This window comes from Microsporum canis, genomic scaffold (genome assembly GCF_000151145.1).
Source record: "Microsporum canis CBS 113480 supercont1.2 genomic scaffold, whole genome shotgun sequence".
NCBI classification, from domain to species: domain Eukaryota; kingdom Fungi; phylum Ascomycota; class Eurotiomycetes; order Onygenales; family Arthrodermataceae; genus Microsporum; species Microsporum canis.
This window is the reverse complement of record NW_003299168.1, coordinates 1,994,786-2,016,164: the sequence shown is the minus strand read 5'-3', so window position 1 is coordinate 2,016,164 and position 21,379 is coordinate 1,994,786. Positions and strand designations below refer to the sequence as shown.

The 21,379-nt window shown below is 48.4% G+C and overlaps 11 protein-coding genes across 11 annotated transcripts; 5 read left to right on the top strand and 6 right to left on the bottom strand.

Moving 5' to 3' along the window:
• Positions 1 to 11: 11 nt before the first annotated feature.
• Positions 12 to 3,112, bottom strand: MCYG_02198 (vegetative cell wall protein gp1; the record flags this gene model as incomplete). Its single annotated transcript, XM_002849218.1, has 4 exons — positions 12 to 137; positions 197 to 2,421; positions 2,581 to 2,879; positions 3,072 to 3,112. The coding sequence occupies 4 exons, from the start codon at positions 3,110 to 3,112 to the stop codon at positions 12 to 14; spliced, it is 2,691 nt and encodes an 896-aa protein (XP_002849264.1).
• Positions 3,113 to 3,438: 326 nt separating this feature from the next.
• On the top strand, positions 3,439 to 4,750 carry MCYG_02197 (SRP40; the record flags this gene model as incomplete). Its single annotated transcript, XM_002849217.1, has 2 exons — positions 3,439 to 3,507; positions 3,572 to 4,750. The coding sequence occupies 2 exons, from the start codon at positions 3,439 to 3,441 to the stop codon at positions 4,748 to 4,750; spliced, it is 1,248 nt and encodes a 415-aa protein (XP_002849263.1).
• A 338-nt stretch (positions 4,751 to 5,088) lies between these two features.
• Positions 5,089 to 7,028, bottom strand: MCYG_02196 (F-box domain-containing protein; the record flags this gene model as incomplete). The annotated part of the gene is made up of 2 exons (XM_002849216.1): positions 5,089 to 5,780; positions 5,930 to 7,028. 2 exons carry the CDS (start codon positions 7,026 to 7,028, stop codon positions 5,089 to 5,091), a joined length of 1,791 nt encoding a protein of 596 aa, XP_002849262.1.
• Positions 7,029 to 8,418: 1,390 nt separating this feature from the next.
• MCYG_02195 (cytochrome P450 3A6) lies at positions 8,419 to 10,124 on the top strand (the record flags this gene model as incomplete). Its single annotated transcript, XM_002849215.1, has 3 exons — positions 8,419 to 8,759; positions 8,815 to 9,923; positions 9,988 to 10,124. 3 exons carry the CDS (start codon positions 8,419 to 8,421, stop codon positions 10,122 to 10,124), a joined length of 1,587 nt encoding a protein of 528 aa, XP_002849261.1.
• Positions 10,125 to 10,555: 431 nt separating this feature from the next.
• On the bottom strand, positions 10,556 to 11,010 carry MCYG_02194 (mitochondrial 37S ribosomal protein YmS-T; the record flags this gene model as incomplete). Its single annotated transcript, XM_002849214.1, has 3 exons — positions 10,556 to 10,642; positions 10,731 to 10,810; positions 10,887 to 11,010. 3 exons carry the CDS (start codon positions 11,008 to 11,010, stop codon positions 10,556 to 10,558), a joined length of 291 nt encoding a protein of 96 aa, XP_002849260.1.
• Positions 11,011 to 11,302: 292 nt separating this feature from the next.
• On the top strand, positions 11,303 to 12,882 carry MCYG_02193 (conserved hypothetical protein; the record flags this gene model as incomplete). The annotated part of the gene is made up of 2 exons (XM_002849213.1): positions 11,303 to 11,674; positions 11,746 to 12,882. 2 exons carry the CDS (start codon positions 11,303 to 11,305, stop codon positions 12,880 to 12,882), a joined length of 1,509 nt encoding a protein of 502 aa, XP_002849259.1.
• Positions 12,883 to 13,022: 140 nt separating this feature from the next.
• Positions 13,023 to 13,874, bottom strand: MCYG_02192 (conserved hypothetical protein; the record flags this gene model as incomplete). Its single annotated transcript, XM_002849212.1, has 2 exons — positions 13,023 to 13,454; positions 13,476 to 13,874. 2 exons carry the CDS (start codon positions 13,872 to 13,874, stop codon positions 13,023 to 13,025), a joined length of 831 nt encoding a protein of 276 aa, XP_002849258.1.
• Positions 13,875 to 14,937: 1,063 nt separating this feature from the next.
• MCYG_02191 (conserved hypothetical protein) lies at positions 14,938 to 16,486 on the top strand (the record flags this gene model as incomplete). The annotated part of the gene is made up of 2 exons (XM_002849211.1): positions 14,938 to 14,997; positions 15,032 to 16,486. The coding sequence occupies 2 exons, from the start codon at positions 14,938 to 14,940 to the stop codon at positions 16,484 to 16,486; spliced, it is 1,515 nt and encodes a 504-aa protein (XP_002849257.1).
• Positions 16,487 to 16,849: 363 nt separating this feature from the next.
• Positions 16,850 to 17,599, bottom strand: MCYG_02190 (conserved hypothetical protein; the record flags this gene model as incomplete). Its single annotated transcript, XM_002849210.1, has 2 exons — positions 16,850 to 17,545; positions 17,588 to 17,599. 2 exons carry the CDS (start codon positions 17,597 to 17,599, stop codon positions 16,850 to 16,852), a joined length of 708 nt encoding a protein of 235 aa, XP_002849256.1.
• A 322-nt stretch (positions 17,600 to 17,921) lies between these two features.
• MCYG_02189 (conserved hypothetical protein) lies at positions 17,922 to 19,247 on the top strand (the record flags this gene model as incomplete). The annotated part of the gene is made up of 9 exons (XM_002849209.1): positions 17,922 to 18,024; positions 18,049 to 18,086; positions 18,125 to 18,159; positions 18,188 to 18,263; positions 18,304 to 18,383; positions 18,418 to 18,442; positions 18,466 to 18,547; positions 18,598 to 18,962; positions 19,026 to 19,247. 9 exons carry the CDS (start codon positions 17,922 to 17,924, stop codon positions 19,245 to 19,247), a joined length of 1,026 nt encoding a protein of 341 aa, XP_002849255.1.
• A 275-nt stretch (positions 19,248 to 19,522) lies between these two features.
• MCYG_02188 (conserved hypothetical protein) lies at positions 19,523 to 20,844 on the bottom strand (the record flags this gene model as incomplete). Its single annotated transcript, XM_002849208.1, has 5 exons — positions 19,523 to 19,894; positions 19,947 to 20,164; positions 20,214 to 20,485; positions 20,682 to 20,716; positions 20,824 to 20,844. 5 exons carry the CDS (start codon positions 20,842 to 20,844, stop codon positions 19,523 to 19,525), a joined length of 918 nt encoding a protein of 305 aa, XP_002849254.1.
• Between the last annotated feature and the right edge of the window lie 535 nt (positions 20,845 to 21,379).

Sequence of the window (21,379 nt, the reverse complement as noted above, 5' to 3'; positions counted from 1 at the left end):
GTCAAAGGAGTTCATCGGGAGCCACTTTTTGACTTGATCCTGGCCTGGAGCTCTGACTGGAGAAGCCGCTGGTTCGCGAGGCGGGTCTGTAGTCCCTGGCCCTGAGATTCTATGTAGTGGACATCCTCGGAGAGGGTCTAGAGAATACGTTAGCAGAGTAAATAAGAGCAATGAAAAAAAGAAAGAATAGGCTTACGTCGAGTTCATGAGAGTACAAGGTGAGCAGGCCATCCAGCTCATCGCACTCCTCCATTGCTCGGTCAAAGAGCTTGGCCAGCTGGTCGACTCTTCCGTCATGAGAGGACTGAATCTGGCTTAGCCAGCTGCTGGCCTGTACACGGCCTATCTCCCGTCGGATGTCCGCCTCCAGTGCCTCGATGCCCTTGTCCTTCGCCAGTCTGCCGTCCCAGCCAAGGTCGGTCAGGAGCCAGTCAAACTCCACGCCCCGGCCACCGAGCACGGCCGAGTCGATACCGAGTGCACTGCAGGACTTTTTAGCATTGTCTTCCCGCGGTTGTTCATCAGGTTGTTTCATCTTCTTTTTCTTCGGGGCCAAGGGCTCGGAGGGTTTATCAAACGAGACTTCTTTCCCGGTGCTGGAGTCTGTCACCTGTACCTTTGGTGGCTCCGTAGAAGATGGCTTGGCCGCATTCTCTGCACTGATGCCTCTCAGTAACGGCGCAGGGACGACGCTTGTAATTCCATCCGGGCCCTCGGGCTTTTCCTTCTCCTTGGCTGCCAGGAGGCGCTCACCTGCACCGCCAGCCCTAGGCTTGAAGGCGTTGTATGCATTTGCTGCCTTACGAAGCACATTGGCCACATCCTTTGCACCACCTTTGCTTTTCATCATAGGGCCTAGTCCGGGCCGATGGGTTTCAGGCCGATGGGTTTCAGCTTCGGGTGTGGGTTCAGGCCCGGGTTGGGGTTCGGGTTCAGGAAGGGAGATGCTGCTTGCCACTGCAGGCGGAGTGCTTAGAACTGGCAGCTTTGATTGCTCGGGAGAAGACTCGGTCTTCAAGAGTGGTTCGCTAGGCGGCTCGGGAGCAACTTGCTCTGTCACTTCTTTTTCCAATGCCGAATCAATCTCACCGTTGATTGAGGGTGGCCTTACTTTTGGCGGATCAGGTTGTGATATATCCCTAGCCACAGGAGGAAATTCGACCTTAGGGGGCTCGCGAGAAGGTGGAGGCCCTTTATGTCTATCATCATCACCATTATCACCATCATTACTCCTTACGCTCCTTACGCTCTTCTGGTCGTAGCTAGGGGATCTGTCAAACGCTGGCCGCAACGAAGCCGGCAACGAGGATTCACTGGTTGACGGCCGTGTTCGTACCGGCTTGCTAAAGGGAGATATATCACCACTATCGGGGCTGGGCTGCTGTTTGCTCTGACCGTATGCTTGCGGCCTGTCCTCTGACTTGGGTGATAGAGCCGGAGCCGGCATTGGGGTATATGTTTTATTTGGTAGTAAACCTCCATCCGACACGGGTGATAGAGGCATGGGCTTATATGTTCTGTTTGGCAGAATTTGTGGATGCTCTGAAGTTACCGGTGATGGCACGAGGTTTTCAGTTGAAGGAGCTTCTGTAAATTTCTTTGATAGCTGCTCTACGGGTGGTGTTTGAGGCGGGGGTCTTGAGAGCGGATTACTACTATTATCACCTGGTATGCGAGGCAGCAAACTTGTGGGAGGCGGAGCGCGGGGCATTTGGTCCTGACTAGGCTTGCTTTGTAGAAACTGCTCCCTGGACGGCTGTTTCCGTGCTTCCGGCGGGCCATCGCGGCTAGGAGGTAGACTTGAATATGGGGATTGGGAACGGTTTGGTCCTGTTGACGGTGATCGAGAACGAGGATCTTTACCGAGCATCAGCCTGGGATCCTGGCCCCTTGTTTGCGGCTGTGGTGGCGGTTGAGATTGAGATTGCGATTGCGACTGTGGAGGAGGCTGAGAAGATAATGGCAAACTCCCGACCAAGGCTTCTTTCTCGCGCGGTTCCAGTCCAACGAGATCCGGGACCTTTCCGCCGGTATATTTCTTGTATATCTTCACAAGGCTGCCAATGAAGAAATCCCGCTCCTTAGATGTCGCTGCAGTCCAGTAATACGGCTTTGTGATGGTGACGATAAATCCTAGGTCCGCCGCCCATGACTTCTGCTGTTGTTCAATCTGGCTCGAAGGAGTCAGGTGGTCGTATATCTGGATACGTGAGAGATCGTCTAGCGTCCATGTCTTCCCTATCGAAAATGAACCGTCACTGTTCTCTCTCGACTTGTGCATTCGAACCCGGCCTGACTTTCGTACGGAGACAATAATCGCTCTCGGTTTCTTATTCTCTGGCGGGGAGGTAGTTGGAGGCGGTGCTGATGGATAGGCTGCATCTTCCGTTATACGAATATGCGTGATATACGACTCAAGTGCTAGAGACAGTTAGCTGCTTGTTCATTCAAGAAAAGATTCCCTGAGAGTGATTCAGCCGCAGTAGAGCCACCGGTTTATCGTGCTGCGTTGGTCCATGAAGCCATACAGCTGGTTTGTCCTGATGTAGAGCTGGGGTACTGGGAACAGGAGACTCTTACTCGACCCGTCAGAGTCCTTCTTCGAAAAGCAGCTCTGGATGATCCTCCTCTTTTCATCCTCGAACTTCTCTGCCCTTGAAGATCCGGATGGTGGGTTCATTGGGCCCGAACCGTTACGCATCTCTCCGCCGCCGCGGCGGTCCTGCCGTGGTGAAGCACCAGTCGGATGTCCGCGAGAGCGGTCACGGGAGCTCATGTCGCCGGAGAGGATGGAGTTATCACGTCTAGACAGGTAGACCAAGGCCACACCATCTGAAATCAGCTGCCAGACTATGAATTCTCTCTGCTGTTTGCTGTTGCTGTTGCTTGCCTTGCGATAGTCAGGGTTGTTCTTGTTTGCTCAGGCGAAAACATCACCATACGGTATTGTTACAGGTGCATTGACTAGGTAGTCTATTGGTCAACCTTATTTAATAAACCAATAGAAATTGCAGGAACTTCTAATATTAGCCAATAAAATAAAACAATATATTAATTACCATACATCATACCATTTGGTACCTTTGGCCTGCGCAGACAGAAAAGCATTCATACTTGGGTGGAAAAAGGAGAAACGATGCATATATAAACTTCACTTCTACATCTAAACTCTTTTACCTACCTGTTATCGCCCTTTTTCTTCCTCCCTTGACCTTGTTTAGTGTGTTTACTGGCGCAAAACAGATAAAACAGAGCATCCATGTAGATGCCACTTTGGGACTAGCGTTGAGGTTGTGCGTTTTAAACTTTCTTCCCGCGAAGTTTTTCCACTTTTTTTTTTTCGGATTTCGAGATTTCGACGTTGAAAAGCGAGTTTCTTTTTCTCTTTTTTAAAAGACAGCACGACTGTTGAAGCAATTGTCAGTGATTGTCGGTACGATGGCTGCGGGCAAGAAGACAACGACCGCAAAGGCTCAGAAGAGCTCTGCGCAGACCACCAAGGAAAAGGTATAACCGTGTTCAATCTTATTTGAAGTCCTTGTTCAAGTAGTTAATTGTTGATAAGACGCAGGCCAAAGCCACTTCTGCTTCGCCAGCCCTTCTTGCATGCATATCACAGTTCCTAGGCGACCATGGGTTCACGAAGACGAAGGCAGCCTTTGTCGCAGAACAAAAAGGGAACACGGACATTGCGAATAGCATGCAACAAACCAATTTGAGCGAGGAGGAGATACCTTCGTTGGATGTCATTTATGAGCTTTGGGAAACCAAGAATTCCGCTGCCCCCGGAGCTGATAAGGATGCTGAGAGCAGCAGTGACAGTGATTCGGACTCGGTTTCAAGTGATGCTAGCTCGGATGTATCAATGCAAGACGCCGCTAGCAGCTCGTCTGAGAGCGAAGATAGCTCGGACAGCGAGAGCAGCGATAATGAAGAAACATCTAAACCCGCCTTGAAGGAAACAGAGAAACAATCCCTCAAACGTAAACTGGAGTCCGACTCTTCGTCCTCCGACTCTGACTCGGATTCCGACTCGGATTCCGATTCTGACGATGCACCCACCGCGAAGAAAGCAAAGCTTGAACCATCTGCAAAGAAGGCCCCAGAACCTGAACATGACTCTTCCTCCGAAGACTCGGACTCCGACTCTGGCTCTGGCTCAGACTCGGACGCGGACTCGGACTCCCTCTCTAGTTCTGACTCGGACTCTGACTCTGAGTCCTCCTCCGACTCGGATTCGGATTCTAGCTTAGACGATGCAGCGAAAAAGACCAAAACCCCTGCAAAGAAAGAAGCATCTATCTTAAAAAAGGCCGTCAAGACTCCGCTCCCCGAATCCGATAGCAGTGATAGCTCCTCCGACTCCTCCGACTCATCTGATGACGATGATGACGATGACAAGGCAAAATCAACTGTTGCCGAAGAACGCAAGGCTTCCTCCGATTCTAGTGCTACCTTAGCAGCTACATCTGGCCAAAGCGACTCTGATTTTAAACCGAAGCCTGCGCCTAAGCCGGTTCGTAAACATGTAGGAGCTAGACCTACTCCTCTAGCTGCTGCAAGCGAACTGCCTCACAACCACCCATCTAACGCATATGTGCCATATGCTTACGCCGAGCGTGCCCACCGTGATCTGTCAGTCACCCGCGGCAAAGGCTTTACCAAAGAGAAGAACAAAAAGAAGCGCGGCTCTTACCGCGGTGGACCAATTGACATTGGGCCAGGTAACAGCTACAAGTTTGAAGATTGATCAATTCCCTCAAATCTAGGTATTTCTTCAACTCGCTGCTAACAGTATCGGCGGTGGTCTCCTTTCCATCTGATTTGTAACCTGGGGTCAAAAGTAGCAAGGCGTTTACTGCGTTCTGGGTCCATTTTTTGGGCTGATATTTCCGAGTCCCAACATGCTAGTTAGGTGGAGGAGGCACTTGAATTCGGCATAGTAACAAGGAGCAACAGGATCAAAGAAAATTAGATCGATAGACTTGATAATTCTAAGAATATAAAAAGATGTTTTATTATGCCAACTTTTAGCCAAAATCACACTTGCAGTACCTCTAAGATCCTCTATCGTGCATAGTATTCTAGTCATCTATTGCAGCCTTCTCGCCATGGTCCCTTTCTCCGATTACTCCTATCTGCCGAGGGTTGGTACCATCGGTCATCCCAGCCAGGCATACAATCATCATATTCTCCTTTGACGTCGGTTGCCCGTCTCCTTGAAGAGCCCCAAAACGGTTTCTGCACCAACAACCGTACACCCCTTCCTCCATCCTCGGGCAGTGGACGTTCGTAGCAAGCCAGTTCAAACGGCTGATGCTCGGAGGCGGCTTGGGCATTGAATCCCGAACTTAGGTTTGCTAATGACCAATTCTCCCCTGTTTTACCGTTGCCGTTTGCAAGAATATCCTCCGTCCCTACCATATCCAACCTCACCACCGTGTTTACTAAGCCAACATAAAGCGTTGATGATGTGGGCGACGGAAGGGACATGGTATATATAGGGCCACGGTATCGGCGCTCGCCGCTTCGTGGCAGCCTGATGGCAAAACGATTTTCGGACAATCGGTAGTTGAGGAATATGGATATGTCCTTGGAAGGGTATACAGGTGGGTTCATTAGGTGACGCAAATATGGATTGGAGCCCTTGGGCTGGTGGCTCTGTTTAGATATCGATGAAGATATATTACGAGCATCAACATGGTATTTACCGCTAACGCGTAGATCAAATATCTTGAGAAGAGCGTTTGCACCACTGCCGACCATCAATCGCTCATGTCCTATTGGAAGAAGAGAATAGACTGGGCTATCATCCACCGTATCACCATAAACGGCAACACATGGCCTTGGAGATCGAAGGTCATGGAGCCTTCAGAGTGATTAGCTGGACACCAGTAATTGAATGGTCGGGGTAGTTACCTTATTTTACTATCCTCCCAACCTGACAGAAAGAGATCTGAGGATTTCATGTCATCCATTGAGTGCAAAGCCGGTAGTGGTACCATCTCAGTAACTCGTGGCTTTCTTCCTTCCTCGTCATCTTCGATTCGTATAGAACGTTCCTTTTTCACATCTGTAGGATCGAAGCTGAAAATATCAATCTTAGCAGATTCCCCGTCCGCTCCAACTACAATCTGCTGGTTCGAAAGAAGTTTTGAACATCGATTTTTTGAAGAACCATGTGAAGAAGTTTTCAAGCTAGCAAAAGGCTGGACGGTATCATCTTCCGAATCGAGTCTATAGAACGATATATGTTGACGGTCCAAAGAGGCCGCAAGGACTCTTTCGGTTCCGGTACTGAGATCCGTATAGTCTAGATTGTGTCCCTGGGTATCAAAACGCGCCTTATAAGTAGCAGAACCTTGGCTGGGTGAAATCGACAAGTAGGCAAGCTTTCCATTTCGATGGCCGACGATGAGATCCTCAGCATCAGGGAAGCCGGCAGAGTAGCTGCCACCAAGCAGATGGAGGCCAGCTACGTCGTCCCAGCTATTGACGTTATGTAAATCATTGAACAAGATCCATTTTGCGCCGTCATAGGAGTCCTTTTGACCGACGCTCTCGGCCTCTCCAACCTCATATCTGCTCAGGTGCTTTATACGCAGCACCACGTCAGCTCCCGCACCCCATGCCAGTACCTCTTTTCTCGCAAACCAGTGGTTTCCATACCATGACTCGTAGCTGTCAATCACTGGCCGATATCCCAGCGTAGGCCTATCTCTCCGGGTTGTCTTGGGCTTCCCTATCCTAACAGTATTAGGCGGCAGCTCGACAAATCGCGCAGTCACAGCACGACGACGAAAGGCATGAGATCGCAGGGTGAGCGCATGGGCTGCATCTCTCCAGAGCGGCGGAACAGTGACAGTGGGATACTGGCCCTGGACGAAGGCCTGAAAGATGCGATAGTTGTCCGCGGCGATGATTTCGTAGAGGCGACGGCAGGTCTGGGCGAGGCGAACCAGGCAGCCAGCGGTAGGTAGAAACGCAGCGACGGAGTAGATGAGCTCGGGTGGAAGACACAGTATCATCAGGCACTTCTTCTAATCTTCTTTTGTACTTTTCTTTCACTCAGTTACTAGTCGGTTATGTTGTTGTTGTTGTTGTTGTTGATTCTTAAATGTTTTTCTCACACACGAAACAGTCATAATTAGTCACAACTTCTACTTGATACAACACCAGCCATGTATCGATGCTATTCACTGCAAGCAATTCGAGATAAGTAGAGCACTTCCACGGCCTTTGCTGCAGTGGAACTACACTAGAGACCGAACGGAGCAGCGTGGTCAGCCTGAGATTATGGCCATTATGGCGTCCGGTATATAAAGCCAGCTGGCGTATTCAAATATACAATGAAGGTAATGGCAGCTAGGGAGCATCGCATTGCGCTGTCGAGGCCGTTGCAGATAGTGCTGGATATTAGGCAGCCTTGGGTCTATCTATCCCAACGCTCTTCCGTCCAGATATCAAATTATTACCTGGTACTGCTCTTTCAACTTACACGGCTCTTCTCTAACTCAGTCAACGAGCTTACAGACTTGTACGGACCTCTTCCAGTACGCTAGCTTGGAGTACCGATATTAACCAACATAGGATAGCCCCCTGTGCGGCCATGACATGGAATGACTGCATTCTCTGTGTGTGCAACTTGCCATCCCAATGACCTTATTGGAATATTTCCTGCGAAGAGTAAGTGTACTGCATGCACTGTACAAACTCAGAGGCCATGTCAGCCCTGGAGCTCGGAAACACGCCACAGGAATCACTGCAACAGCCGATATCTGTGCCTGCAGCATACAATAATAAAATCCAATCATACTCCACAGGAGCACAACCAACATGAGAGGGAAGAGAGCTGGAGCATCCGATAGGGCGTATCGCGCTAATCATCCTTCTTCTTTGAAGGAACGTCGAGAGGCACCACATAGTATGGCATCCAAGCAAGTAGATGTTCATACAAGAGCCCTCCAACATTAACGACCAGGGACCAAAACACGAGCAGCTGTTCCTCTAGCAAAGCAGGGAATCTAGAAGTGGATAGGACGGGACGCAGGGCGCAAGCCTCAACTGTCAACGGCGAAAAGGACACTTTCGATAGATAAGACAGCGAAAGGCTCTTATGATTCGGTGCGAACAGAATATGGACTATGGAAGAAATTACATCCATCGTAAGGAAGAAGAAGATGACAGCAATGACAAGTGGACTGGTTTTATTATACTCAAAGTTTCAGGTGGCTCCAGACCACGCATAATACGACATACGATGCCCCTCCTTGGTCTATAGCTATATTACACCGAGTAATAATAGCAAGTTCGTGCCCCCTTCATATTTATGGCGATATGATGTCTCTGCCTGGCACAGGATGACCATTACCTTGGAGATATACTAGTGTTGTGTCACTATATTTCAGAGCAGATACCATGGCTATCTCTTCTTCTATGCTATCCCAGGTCATAGCCATTGCTCTTGTACTGGCGCCCAGGATCTACAAATTCATCATATACCCAGCCTTCCTCTCCCCACTGGCCAAAATCCCTAATGCCCACTTCACCTCCCCGTTCTCCCCTCTCTGGATCTTATGGAGGAGGTTTCGAACGACGGGAAACAGGACCATTCATGCCGCTCATATGAAATATGGACCCATTATCCGTCTGGGCCCATCAGAAATATCGATCAACTGCTACGAAGGTGGCATTCGGACGGTTTATACAGGTGGATATGAAAAGCATGAATGGTATCCGCGGCTATTCGGCTCGTTCGGGTGAGTACCTTTTGTACGGCCTTCTTCTCCACCCACACTAAACTGCAATTCACAGAACTATAAGCATGTTCTCGATGACTGGGAACAAACAACATTCGGCTCGGAAACGCATGCTAGCAAATATATATTCCAAGTCCTACCTACAAGCATCGCCTCAGCTCAAGGCAATTACCGAAGCAATACTCTTCGATCGACTTTTCCCAATTCTCGAGGAGTATGCAAGTTTGGAGTCTTTTGTCGAGGTCCACGAACTAAACAATGCAATAGCTCTGGATTTTATAACTGGATATATCTTTGGCTTACCAGCCGCTTCAAATTTCCTACAGAATCCTTCACTACGGAGGAAATGGTTCTCCACATATCACAGCCGCAAGCAGTTTGAATTCTATATTCAGGAAACACCGGTGTTACTTTCCTGGTCTAAAAAGCTTGGTTTTCCTTTGATCCCGAAATGGTGTACAGAGGCAAACGAATATATGGAAACCTGGGGACTAGAGGCATGCGACAAAGCGGAAGAAAACATTTCCTCGACGAACCCAGTAGCCGTACCAATAGTGTATAGACAGCTGAAGCAAGCACTGGAAAAGCAATATGTTGTTAACCCTAGGTCAGAGCTAGGTGATAAGAATGCAGCCCAGCAGGTACGGCTTGAGGTTGCATGTGAGGCTTTTGACCATCTCACAGCTGGTCATGAAACCAGTGCCTTAACTCTCACATATTTGTTCTGGGAGCTTTCGAAGAATCCAGGTCTTCAGGATAAGCTGAGGGCGGAGCTGAGGACACTTTCCCCTAACGTGGCACCACTAAATTCAAATGCTGATTCAAAACTTCCTTCTCACAAGTCAATTGATGCCCTTCCTCTGCTAGATGCGATAGTCATGGAAACATTACGCCTTCATCCGCCAATCCCAGGTATCCAGCCTCGAATAACCCCCGCAGACGCCTCTTTGGCGGGATACCATAATATCCCAGAGAATACACGGGTTAATGCCCAGGCCTACTCTCTTCATAAAAATGAAGATGTTTTCCCTAACTCGGATAGTTGGCTTCCAGATAGGTGGCTTGCTCCCCCAGGCCCCCAGGAACTAGATGAAATGAAGCGTTGGTTCTGGGCATTTGGCAGCGGAGGTCGAATGTGCATTGGCAGCCACTTTGCCTTGCAGGGTATGCTACCTTTATTCTTATTATCTTCCCATCGCAAGACATAAACTTACTGGTTAATATATAGAGATCAAACTCGTGGTTGCCGCGATCTATACAAACTACACCACTTCCGTAGTGGAGGACAATGGAATGGAGCCAATTGATGCATATACAACTCGTCCAACCGGTAACAAGCTCACTTTAAAATTTGGACGTGCATAAAGAGAATCGATTTTGCGAGGCTATGAAGGGTAATAGAGTTGGTATTCAATAGTTGATTGGATTTTCGTATCAATGGCAATGCAATAGCAAACTTCCTCCCCTAGAAGAATATCCAGCGCTTACAAAGGATGCGTGTTGAAGATAGTTCTATTATACAACAGTAGTAAATACACTGTTCCTCCACGGAAAGAGGATAAAAAGAGAAATGGTAACAGATTCCGTTGTAAAGCCCCAAACTCCATACCAATGCAAAAAATTGGTTTTGAAACCCCCGATCTCGCCTATTCAGTTTACATTGTTCCTCATATCCTTCGGAATCGGTGTTGGTGTTTCCTCGTTTTCTCCATGGAAGAACCAGGATTCACATATCTTGTCACAGAAAAGGCGGGCTGTACAATATATGAAAATGGCTAACGAAACAAGGTATGTATTTATTGGTTCTTTCTGCGCGGTGAAATCATACGGAACATTCGGGCAAGATGGTAGTTGACGGTGTTTTTCCGTTTGACTTTGGTAGGCTGTTGGCGAAAGGCACAATGGTTAGCTACTCAACTTCAACAAGAACATATCCTGCTCCTTGGATGCTATTAACAAGGGAAAACGTACGTTCGAGTCTGTACATAGTCGTAATTGCTGTTCCAATGCTAAGCATCCTTGGATGCTATAACCTGTTGCTCCCCAGCAGTCTGAACGACGAAAAGTTGTTAGCTACTATGTCACACAAGGAATATATATATCAATTGAATCATGAGAGAAGCTTACTTAGAACAGCTGTCATGGCAGCAAGACATGGGTTTTGGTCATATTTCATGGGACTCTTGACCTTCAATCGTGGAAGGGACTGGAGTCGAATAGTGCCTGCGCGCGCTGCAGACTTGGGAGGCATGGTGGCGGTGTGTATAAAACGAGAAACAGGATCAAATCCCCCAGAGAACCCGTTTATAATACCCTCTATCTGCCCAGTCGGCCGTCTGGTCTTCAATCAAGCAGAGCAAATTGCATCAAATTCGCATTCTTCTTTTTCTCTTCAACTTCTTTTTTAAAGCCAAGATGTATAAACTTTAAATGCTTATTAAGCTGATTAAAGGCTTGAACTTTTTGATGGAATGAAAGCGAAGAAGACCAAGTGATAACAAGTCAGGGTTCAGTTTTTCAGTGATGGATTGTCCCAAAAAGAGATGAACTATCATAGGGCTGTTAGGCGGGGACTACAGAGCTTATGGAGTGGCCGAAGGCCTCCGTTACCTTTTCAAACTCCAACAAAGCCACCGTTTTCATATCACCAACGCAAGTATAATAACCAAGAGCCAAATCCACAGGCTGTCCAGGATGCTGCAAATAAGGAGCCGGGAAGTGATGGTGATGGTGCCATGTCGAAGAGACTGGCTGATATGACCGAAGATGCCATAATGCAAGGTGGCAGTTCCGCAAGGAAGAACATACAAGAGGCTGGATTCTCAGAGGAACTGAAACAAAGGCTACAGGAGAGAATTGCCGAGAGCTCGTTCAAAAATGAAAATGCAGCGGCAATTGCTTATGCGAACCTCCCAGTGAGCAATTACGATCTCTTGTCTTTGTAGCCTTTTATTTCCAGGAAACTAATTAGGGTTAATTACAAAAGCGAAGCGCGGGCAAAGGCACTCGAGATATGGCTGGTGCGGTGCCGTGGACGGGCGACGAGAGCATCCATGATGCTACACTTCGCATGCTGGACGACGCAATCAAACCTATGCGCGTTCCGTTCCGGCCTCCGCAGCCAGGAGGGCCTATTCCTGCTGCCCCCAAGCCTAAAAGAAACCTATCCTCTGGCGAGAGATTGGCAGCAGCACGCGAGCGTACTACAGAATACACGCTAAAACAGGATGCAAACACTTCTAAGGAGGAACGTGAGTCCTTTCATAAGGAGCTCCGGGAGCGCTACGGGCCGGGGGTACATTCCTTCCCGGTCACCATCCAGGGGCTTAGCTCGTTGGCAAATGAAAGGATAGAGGATGCAATGGCGCGTGGTCAATTTAAGAATATTCCTCGTGGTAAAGGGAAAAACACTAAACGTGACCCTACTGCCGATAGTCCCTATCTTGATACCACTGAATACGTGATGAATCGGATCTTACAGAAACAGGAGGCTACCCCTGAGTGGATACAGAAACAGCACTCAATGCAGTCTGGCATAATGCAATTTCGGAGCCGGCTGAGAGAGGACTGGAGAAACCATGCCGTGATGATGATTCGGAGTCAGGGAGGAACGTTAGAGGAGCAGATTAGACGTGCACGCGGCTACGCTGCTGCAGAGTCCAAGCATAACAAGGTATTACAAGCTCGTGCGCAGCCAGCTGATTATAAAGACGATGGGAGTACACCCTCGTCTGCTGATAATGAGCTCGTGGAGAACCTCCCTTGCTTGCGAGACCCACAGTATATGGCCACTGAGCGAGGATACCACGAATTGAAAATTAAACAGCTCAACGAGACTATACGGTCATATAATCTACAGTCTCCACAGGTCGCGCAGAGGGCATATCTCAACCTACAGCGAGAGCTGGACTCTTGCTATGCCGATACCGCCCTCAGACTCCCCGAAGAGATAAAGCAGCGGGCAACAGCTGGACAACGTAGCCCTGGGACCTCTGGTAGCCAACAAACTGGACTGGGAGGATTATCTCCATCGCCGGGTTTAAACCACGAAGCTCGAATATACGATGAGGACAGTTCAAAGGGCTACGGTTTCAAGCAGATGTGGCGAGACTTGTGGAATTGAACATAGATAATGTATTTTTTAGAAAGCATGCCGCAGTACAAATTAAACACACAATGAGCGGCCCTTCTTCCATAAGTTACAACCCTGGATCTCATACGTCATCAAAAAGCATCTCTCCAGAGGGGAAAGGTAATGGACGGTCAACCAGACCAGAGTATCAGCACAATAATCGCCCCTGTCGTTATAGTATCACAGAGGAACTGGAGACCGTTCAAATAGAGCACGGGTCCAAATCCTTGTATGCGAGATTTCCGCTCTCGTTCTGTCTGAACCCCCTTTGTCTCCAGATATTCTTCGTCCCCATAGATCAATCTCTCAGTGCATTCACGGTAGTGGTGACGTCGATATTGGTAAAGGTCGATGCAGTAAGTTAAAGTTGCGAATGCCACAGCTAGGTACTGAATCACAACTAGGGAACAGACAACATGCGCCGACGGATTGAGCTGTTCTGCGCTATGCAATGCCCCACTTAAGAGCGCATCCACCTGGGGCGTGTAGAAGATTGTGATAGTAGCTTTGCTGATGATGCTAAAAAGAGTGACGCTATACATGGTCCATGTGCTTTTGTTCACCTTTTCCCAAGAAGTCCATACTTTGTAATAATAGTTGTAAATCTTGGGAACGCAAGCACATAGAATCATGGCCACGGCATAGATGATCATAGCAACCAGGAAACAATGGGCGCCAATATCGACTGAAATATTTGCTGGTGTTGAACGTCGGGACATATTTGAAGGTCTTGTCGCCTGCGTTGCTGTCTCTGCAGCTGCAACACCGTTGCTGAACATGGCGAAGAGAGGGATAACGAACGGCCGCCACGGAAACTTGGGATAGTCGTTCTTCGGCCAGCCAGCCTGTGCCATGTCTGAGTCTCCAAAGGGAAGTCGAGAGATTATTTCGAGGTTGCCAACCCAGATTTCGTTGACTGCGTTTCCTGGTTCGTAGAAGTTGGGAGATTTGACACCACTGACCGCAGATATCTTGTTGCCCATGGTGGACTTGAAGGAGTAAAGAAGTGCCAGCGGCTCAGGCTCTGTCGCTCTTTTTAAGCATGTAGCCAACATGGAGGTTTCCGGTTAGAAGGCGTAACCAGCCCAGCTCTAACTCCGTAGGCCTCTGGGACGCTGGAAGATGCTGTCATAATAGAAGCTGCAAGTTGCCTCTCTCTATCCATGGTTCGACTGTGAACCTTTGTTCCGCCATGGATGTACGGAGTATGTTCTAGTAGAATCAGGCTGGAATCTCCCGAATCAATGGTATCAATGGCTGGATTGAGAGATATGACCAGTGTTTGTGTAATATCTCGATATCATAATACGCTACTCCGTATGTATATTTGCTTCGATGCACAGAAAAAGGCGAGTCGTCAATAAAAAAACAGCCAAACTCGGCAAACTCGACGTCTTCTCAACCAACATCAACGCCAGCTCGACATAGACGAATAACTACATCAAAGAACCTGCAAGGATGAAGCATCCAGACGCTGTTCTGTCTGTTCTGTCACCTCGCTTCGAGGGCGTCCAGAGTGGCCTGACGCTGGGACGGGACGAGGAGAAGGTTGGCCATACGTGATACTCAACTGCCATTTGCTGCACACCGGCTGTGCAAGGAAGCGCATGAAGAAACTAAAAAAGAAAAATGTGATGAGACGGTGCCTCAGTGTGACGGGTGGCTGCTCGCCCTGCATGCCTAAACGGCCTTCCGGCCAACCAGGCCGCTGAAGAGAGGCCGTCCCTGCGAAGAATAACGATGCCTCGGCCTCATTGGGCACAATCCCTGGCGCTTCATCACGGTCTATCCAGCGGCCTGCATGATGATGCATCCAACGACAGAGCTGGAGGCGCCTCTCGGGCTTTATCATCACATTCACCTTGCTCCACACAGGAAGAGAGGGTCTGCTTCTGCGCTGCGATGGGCCTTTTTTTATCTCTCTCCCGTATTGCAGCATTGCCGATCCCCCCCCCCCGCCCGCGCATGTTGAAATATCTCGAAAATAAGGGACCGTCACAACTAAGGGAGGGAACTTATATATACATAAAAAGGGCGAGAAGAGAGATGCCCAATATTGCGCCACAGGATGTTGGCTACTCTGTGTTCTGCTTATTTGTCGACGTTGTCAGCCTGCATTCTCTCCATTCTTCTCCTGCAGCTCATTCCAGTCAGAGCTGATTCTATTTGGGGAGTCAGCATCTGGATTGACCCTGCGCCGCCCCCAGACGAAGGACCCCCAATTTCTGCATCTGCAATAAGAGATACTGCGTTGCTCTGGAGAGAGATTGTTGCTATTGTCGCAGCATACATCGCCGTCGTGTCTCTATTGCTAGGTTGTCTTTTAACCGTTGGCAGACGGCTTCGTCGCGGCGCACAAGAGTCAAACGGAACGCTAGAGATGGATCTCGTCAAACCATCTGCTGGAATGATGGAAGACTCGCCAGCCCCGGTGGAGTTCTCAACCAACAACCTATGGCCGAGCCCAATGAGCCCGACGACCCAGAGTAATGTCTGGCCGAGTCCTCCCAAGAGCAAGGCTCGCTCGTTCAATCTGCCGTGGTCGTCTTCGCATTCAAATAGAGCACAATCTGCAGCCTCGATAGCGGGCAGCGTTTCAACCGTTGACGAAAGCGTCGTTCAGGCAGATCGGGTGAAAGCACAGGAGGAGATGGAAAGACTTTACGCTGCCGTCATGGAGCATGATGCGAGGAAATCCGCCATGTCCCAAGAGACGGTTACCACCAGAACAACTCCTCCTTCGCCCTTGAGATCGCCCGTACGTCTGAATCCGCTTGAGGGACCTCCAGAGTTCCGACATTTACGACGCCAACAGCAGCCAATGTCTCCTGTGTCCCCTTCCTCCCCTCTCTCAGCATGTCACCTACCAACAGTGACTGAGTTCGAACCTCAGCATCACTCAAGCCTGCCCTTCCAGGAGGAACCAGCTTCAAAAGAATCACCCATTTCACCTCGAGCCGAAAGGTTCTCCAGGCTCTCGCAGCTGTCTTTCCTCAGCTCTCGATCCAAAAACTCCACCTCCTCACCAAAGAAACTGCTTGGCCGCAGCTCCCTACGGGGTCTCCACATCTCATCCCCAATGGGCTCCCCCGAGCTCAACTCTCGTGACTACCTTGATAGACAGCCTCTCTCCCCTCGCACATACAATCCCGGGCCTCCTCCTCTAACTCCCCATGAACAGGCGAAACTCAACTCTCCTCAACCAAACATGGCTTCTCCATCCTTCATTACTTCTCCGCCTAGCAAAGAATCACTTGGTAGCCGTAAATTCCGTGCTACTCCTCCATCATTGAATATCAATACAGCCCAGACCAGCACGCCTCCACTACCATTCCGTGTTGCTTACGACAGCCCTATGAGCGCCCCATCAACTAAGACGACCATCGTTGAACGAAGGCCCGATCTTTTGCATGGACCGCGGACGGGCGTTCCTCGCACCCCTTATAGTCCATATATGCCATTCACTCCCATAACCCCCTTAACGCCTAGTCATATTGTCACCCGCCAGGAGCGGAAACAAAGACAGAAGCGGGATGGGCCAAGAGTGTTGATGGAAGAGGACCTGGTTAAGAGTGACGAAGATATGTGGTCATAGTTAATGCTTTATGTTTTACTTCTTTTTCGCTTTTCCTTTTCTTCCTTGAAATGTTCTATCACGCCCCCATTTTATAACGTGTTTTCGTTTTCTTCTTTAGCGCTTTTCCATTTTCATATACGATATCCCATCTACCAACAACGAAATCCCCTTTTATACACCCGATACCCTCCTGTCAAAATATACTCTCGACTAGAGTCTTTAATGGAAGTTTTTACGTTCTGTCTTTGATCATAGGATCCAGTGATGTTTTTCATAACACGATTCATAACTCTGAACACCCACACACTGTACAATGAGGTCGTAAAGGTTGACCTGGGTATATATACATCCTTCCACGGAGCAGCCTGCTTGATTATCAGCTCAATAATAATCATATCTACGCTGTGCTCTCCTCCTCCTCTCCTTCTCCAGCAGAGCAATCCCAGTCATCAAAACCATGATATCAAGCTGCTCGCCCGCAAACGCATATTCGTCAATGTCAAACAGCTCCATCTTCCCTTTCTTGCTCATGCTCTTCAGCCCGTTATTCGCAATAACTGCTAGAATCTTACCGGTCTCCTCATCGACCAGTTTGTAATTGCACGCACTCAACTTGGACGGTTTAGACGATTCCACCCCCATAGAATGAGTCCTCTTCCAGACAAACGCACGACGCCCAAGCTCTGGTCCCCGCCGCTGACTCTGCACCATAACATCCATCTCAAACCTATACGTCGAATGGTCACGACTTTCCCGAGTTAGGTCTTCCCAAGTCATATCTTCGGTACTTGTCCTGACATTGGCGGTTTTAAAAACTTCTTTGCTGAGACGGTCATCATAGCTCTTTGGAAGGTTAGGCGACAATCCTATTTTTGAACATGTGGAAAACAAGACGAATTTGCAGACGGCGGCCAATGGACCCTTTCTATCTTCTCCTAGATGCAGGCTTAGATCAGGCGTGCTGGGGGTGAAGTAGGAGTTATCGACGTGGTAGAGTGGTCGTTTCTGCGGGTCCGATATCCTGTAGTGTATCGGGAAGGAGTTGTATATGTGGAATATGCGTGATGAGGTAGACGACTGCAAAGACGAAGGGGAGATATAGGAGGTCGAGGGAGATACCGGCCAGGACATGGTTGGACTGTTCAATTGCATATAACTAGTCAAGGGAAAATGCGACAGAGAAAGGAGAACAAGGAAGTGCGAGAAAGAGAGCAGAGTAATAAACTAATGACTGCTGGGCCCATGAGTGGACTCTTTATTTTCTCTCTTCCTCCCCGTTCTTTATATATAAATGTCTTTCTGTCCAGCCCATCTTGAGCCTCTCCACTCCCCCCACAGTTAAGGTACACCCGCGGACCAGCAAGATGGGACAGCGCCAGCGCTAAGCCTAAGTCAGCCTTGGCCTTGCGTTTTTTTTCTCTGTGAATACGACGAGATGCCAGATGGGGACTAGATGAAGACGCAGGTCTTGTTGCAGAACCTTTTGACGGAAGTTCTTGGTGGATGCTTTCGTCTTCCCATGAACAGACATCAGAGAACCAGCATAACTAGCGGAAGTGACCGAAAAGTTTGAAACAAAGGATGTTCTCCAGGCCTCCAGACTGTGGTCCCTCTACGGGTAAAGACCCGATAAAACCCATCCATACCACAGTTTAGGATAAAACTACTTTGTCACCTATGGGTGTCTATCGGTTTATCCCAGGCGTTTTATCGGTGAAGCCAAGTGTTCGCCCATAAAACCGTTGCAGTGTCTTTAACGATTCTTAACGGCGATGTCCGCTCCTTTTTTGATTCTGTCACTGAATCGACCAGAGGGCCAATACAGAGCAGACTAGCCAAAGTGCTACGGGAATTCTCCATCAGCAGCCAAAGACCTGCTTGATCCCAGGATACGACGGCAAACGGTTGTTAGAAAGCAAGATGGACTAATTCGGTTCTAATGCCTCCAGCATCCGGAGAAAATACAGGATTTGGGTGACGAACATTCCGGAGGATAGGGTGAAGGGAAGACGAAATCGATCGATCTCATCGTCTTTTCCAATGAAGACGTTGATTGCTGGAAGCCCTTAAGATTCGGTTGCGCCTACACTATTCGATCTAAGCAGCTCCCCTATATTATCACTAAGGAGCAGGTCTTTCACCGATGGATCTTGATCCTACGGTCAACATAGAGGGTGCTTATGGCTCCAGATCTGGACATCTTACAATAACGGACGCATTTGGAACACCAACCGCCCTGGTAATTACAGAAGACCGATTCCGTTTCGCTCCGTTTCATGCTCCTTGCTACTTTTTGATAGGCGCCGGAATGTGGAAGACTTTACTGTTTTCGGTGCCGGTTGCCCTGCCTTCTGGCACGTACGCCCCGCTCTTCTCCTCCAGGACAGCCAGATCAAGAGTGTCAACATTTTTATCGGTCCATTTGAACGTGCAAGCCAACTCCAGAAAGATATTTACTCTCCTACAAAGGTACAATGACGCTGTTAAATTCGCGGCGCTGTAAGCCCTAAATGTAGCGATTAAGACTGAGCTTGGTTAATGAGGTCAACTACTAAAGCAGACGTCATATTCTGTTGCATGCCCTCTGAGAATTCACTCTTTTCCGGCAGAATATCTGTCTACCACATTGCCCACAAGACCAAAGGACCCAACTTATCAGTGCTACGGGATCTTGTCGGCTGAATATGGCAAATTAGATCCCCGTGTTCTGCAAAAAAAAATGCTACGGAGGTTCACTGGGCCCATAATACATAGGCTCCAGTTCTGGGTCGTGGAGTAGTGGTGGATACACCGGAATCCTGCCTCCAGGACGCAGAGATACATAGCCCAGGCTAGGCTTGCCTAGTGGAGGTTGGAGAGCTTATCATGGCGGATAATTTCGCCGAGCGTGGCAAATACCCGATAACAAACGTGTAGAGAGGTTCTACAGCTGGATATGTTCGTAAGTCCGAATTACGGAGCCCAGGCTCAATATAGTATTAGGTGATGGTCGTTACCACTGACAAATTACAAATCGGTGGCTATATACTACCCGAAAGCTCTATAAGAAGATATTTAATCAATCTCATAACCTGAAAACCAGGGATGCTCCAACGCTTCACGTGCCGTTACCCGCTTTTGAGGATCTAAGTTCGTCATCATTAAGATCAGGTTCTTGAACTCGATATCGATGACATTTGGCCATTCTGAAAATGGCTTATAGGAATGATAATCGGCCACTCGATCATCCCAGAGATACCCAAGGACTTGGCAGTTGATTTCCTCGTCACCAACATGTGTAATGAGCCCATTTAATCCATTTCGATCCCCAAAAAAAGAAACTTGACGTTGTAAGCGAATAATATGAGGGAATGCGCCCTGTGCTTCGTGTTTGTATAAATCCTCATCGGCGCCAAAGATAACTTGTCCAAGCATGGCATAGATACACTAAATAGGTAAGCCGGGTAATAAATACTCTCTCTCAAGGAAGGAGACCTACTACGGCTGCAAAAGAGAATATATCAGAAGGCTTATTAAGCTCGCCCTTTAGGTGGCCCTCTGGACTACGCCAGCTATCGTTGCCAGCTAACATCCCTTTAATGCACCTCCCTTTGGGAAGATAGGCAGCGTTTTCAAGGTCAATGATCTGAACCTGCTCAATGATCGTTTCCAAGCCAGTACCGCGATAGTTAACCATAATGTTATCAGGTTTAATATCTGGAAACAATTAGATCAAGCGTACGGAAGGAGAAGTGCGCGTCCTCACCTAGATGAACAATGTCATGGCTGTGCAGTTCTGCGATGCCTCGCAAGCTGGCCTTTAGAATTTGCTTCCGGGCTTGCATGGGTATTTGCTTTCTAATGAGACCTAGGAGATCATCATTCATATATTTGTACACAAATGTTCGCTGATCTGGAATTGTATCGTAGGGTAACCGTAGATATGGGCTTTCACGTAGCCGCGGGCGTATGTCCTCGTTAAAACTCGAAAAAATAGCTTTTGGAATGTCCTTTAAGACAAAATTCTCTTGCCCGGACCTGGAGTACTGTTAGTCTAGTAAAATACGCTTCATAAGGGGCCAGTGTACTCTGACGTTGCCAACCAGACGCGGCCGAGATGTGATCTCTCCTGGATCAGGCGCTTCAAGATATAGCGGCGTCCAGCAGAACCGATCAATTCACCGGGTGAAGGTCCCATTATTCGCTTTCCGTCTGTACCAACGTACTGACTGACCCAAATCTTTTAACAAGTGTGAGCAACCTGATGTCCTGTAGCCGCTCCAGCCAGCTGATTTAGGTAAGCAGCTTATGCACTGGATTGCCAATAAGGTACGTGATATTTATCTCTCCATGGGAGCGGAACTGGGGGCGTATACGGCGAGGCTGGCGCCAGGCATTGGTTCAAGCACTTTATGATTAGCTTGATTATATAGCGATTAGAAACTATTGGTTTTAAATATCTCGCGACACCATTATGCCTATTATGGAAAATTTCACGCTTATATCCATACACAGACAAACTATAGAAGCCTTTAGATGGTGATCCTCTATTACTCTGGCTGTGGCAACAAGCTTAACCGTATCCTATTGGGGATATCACATTTACCAATGTTGTATGAAGAAGCCGGTTGAGACAGCGGAAGGACGTGACGGCCGATATCATTGAACTATACATAGCTATCCGCCACTATTATTAGCAAGTATATATATGATTAAACCCCCGACAATTCATCCCTTCGGGCCGAGGATTGAAAAGAGTTTTTGCATTGCAATTCTTGCATCATCTCAACCTAACTTTCCAAACTGATGTCAGGTGTCAGTATCTTGTAAGTCTCTATGGTCATATAAAGGGAGCATGGAGACACAGCAACAGGGTAATTAAACGGACGGTGATATCTTACTCCCGATGGTGTTTCCATACACCACCTCACA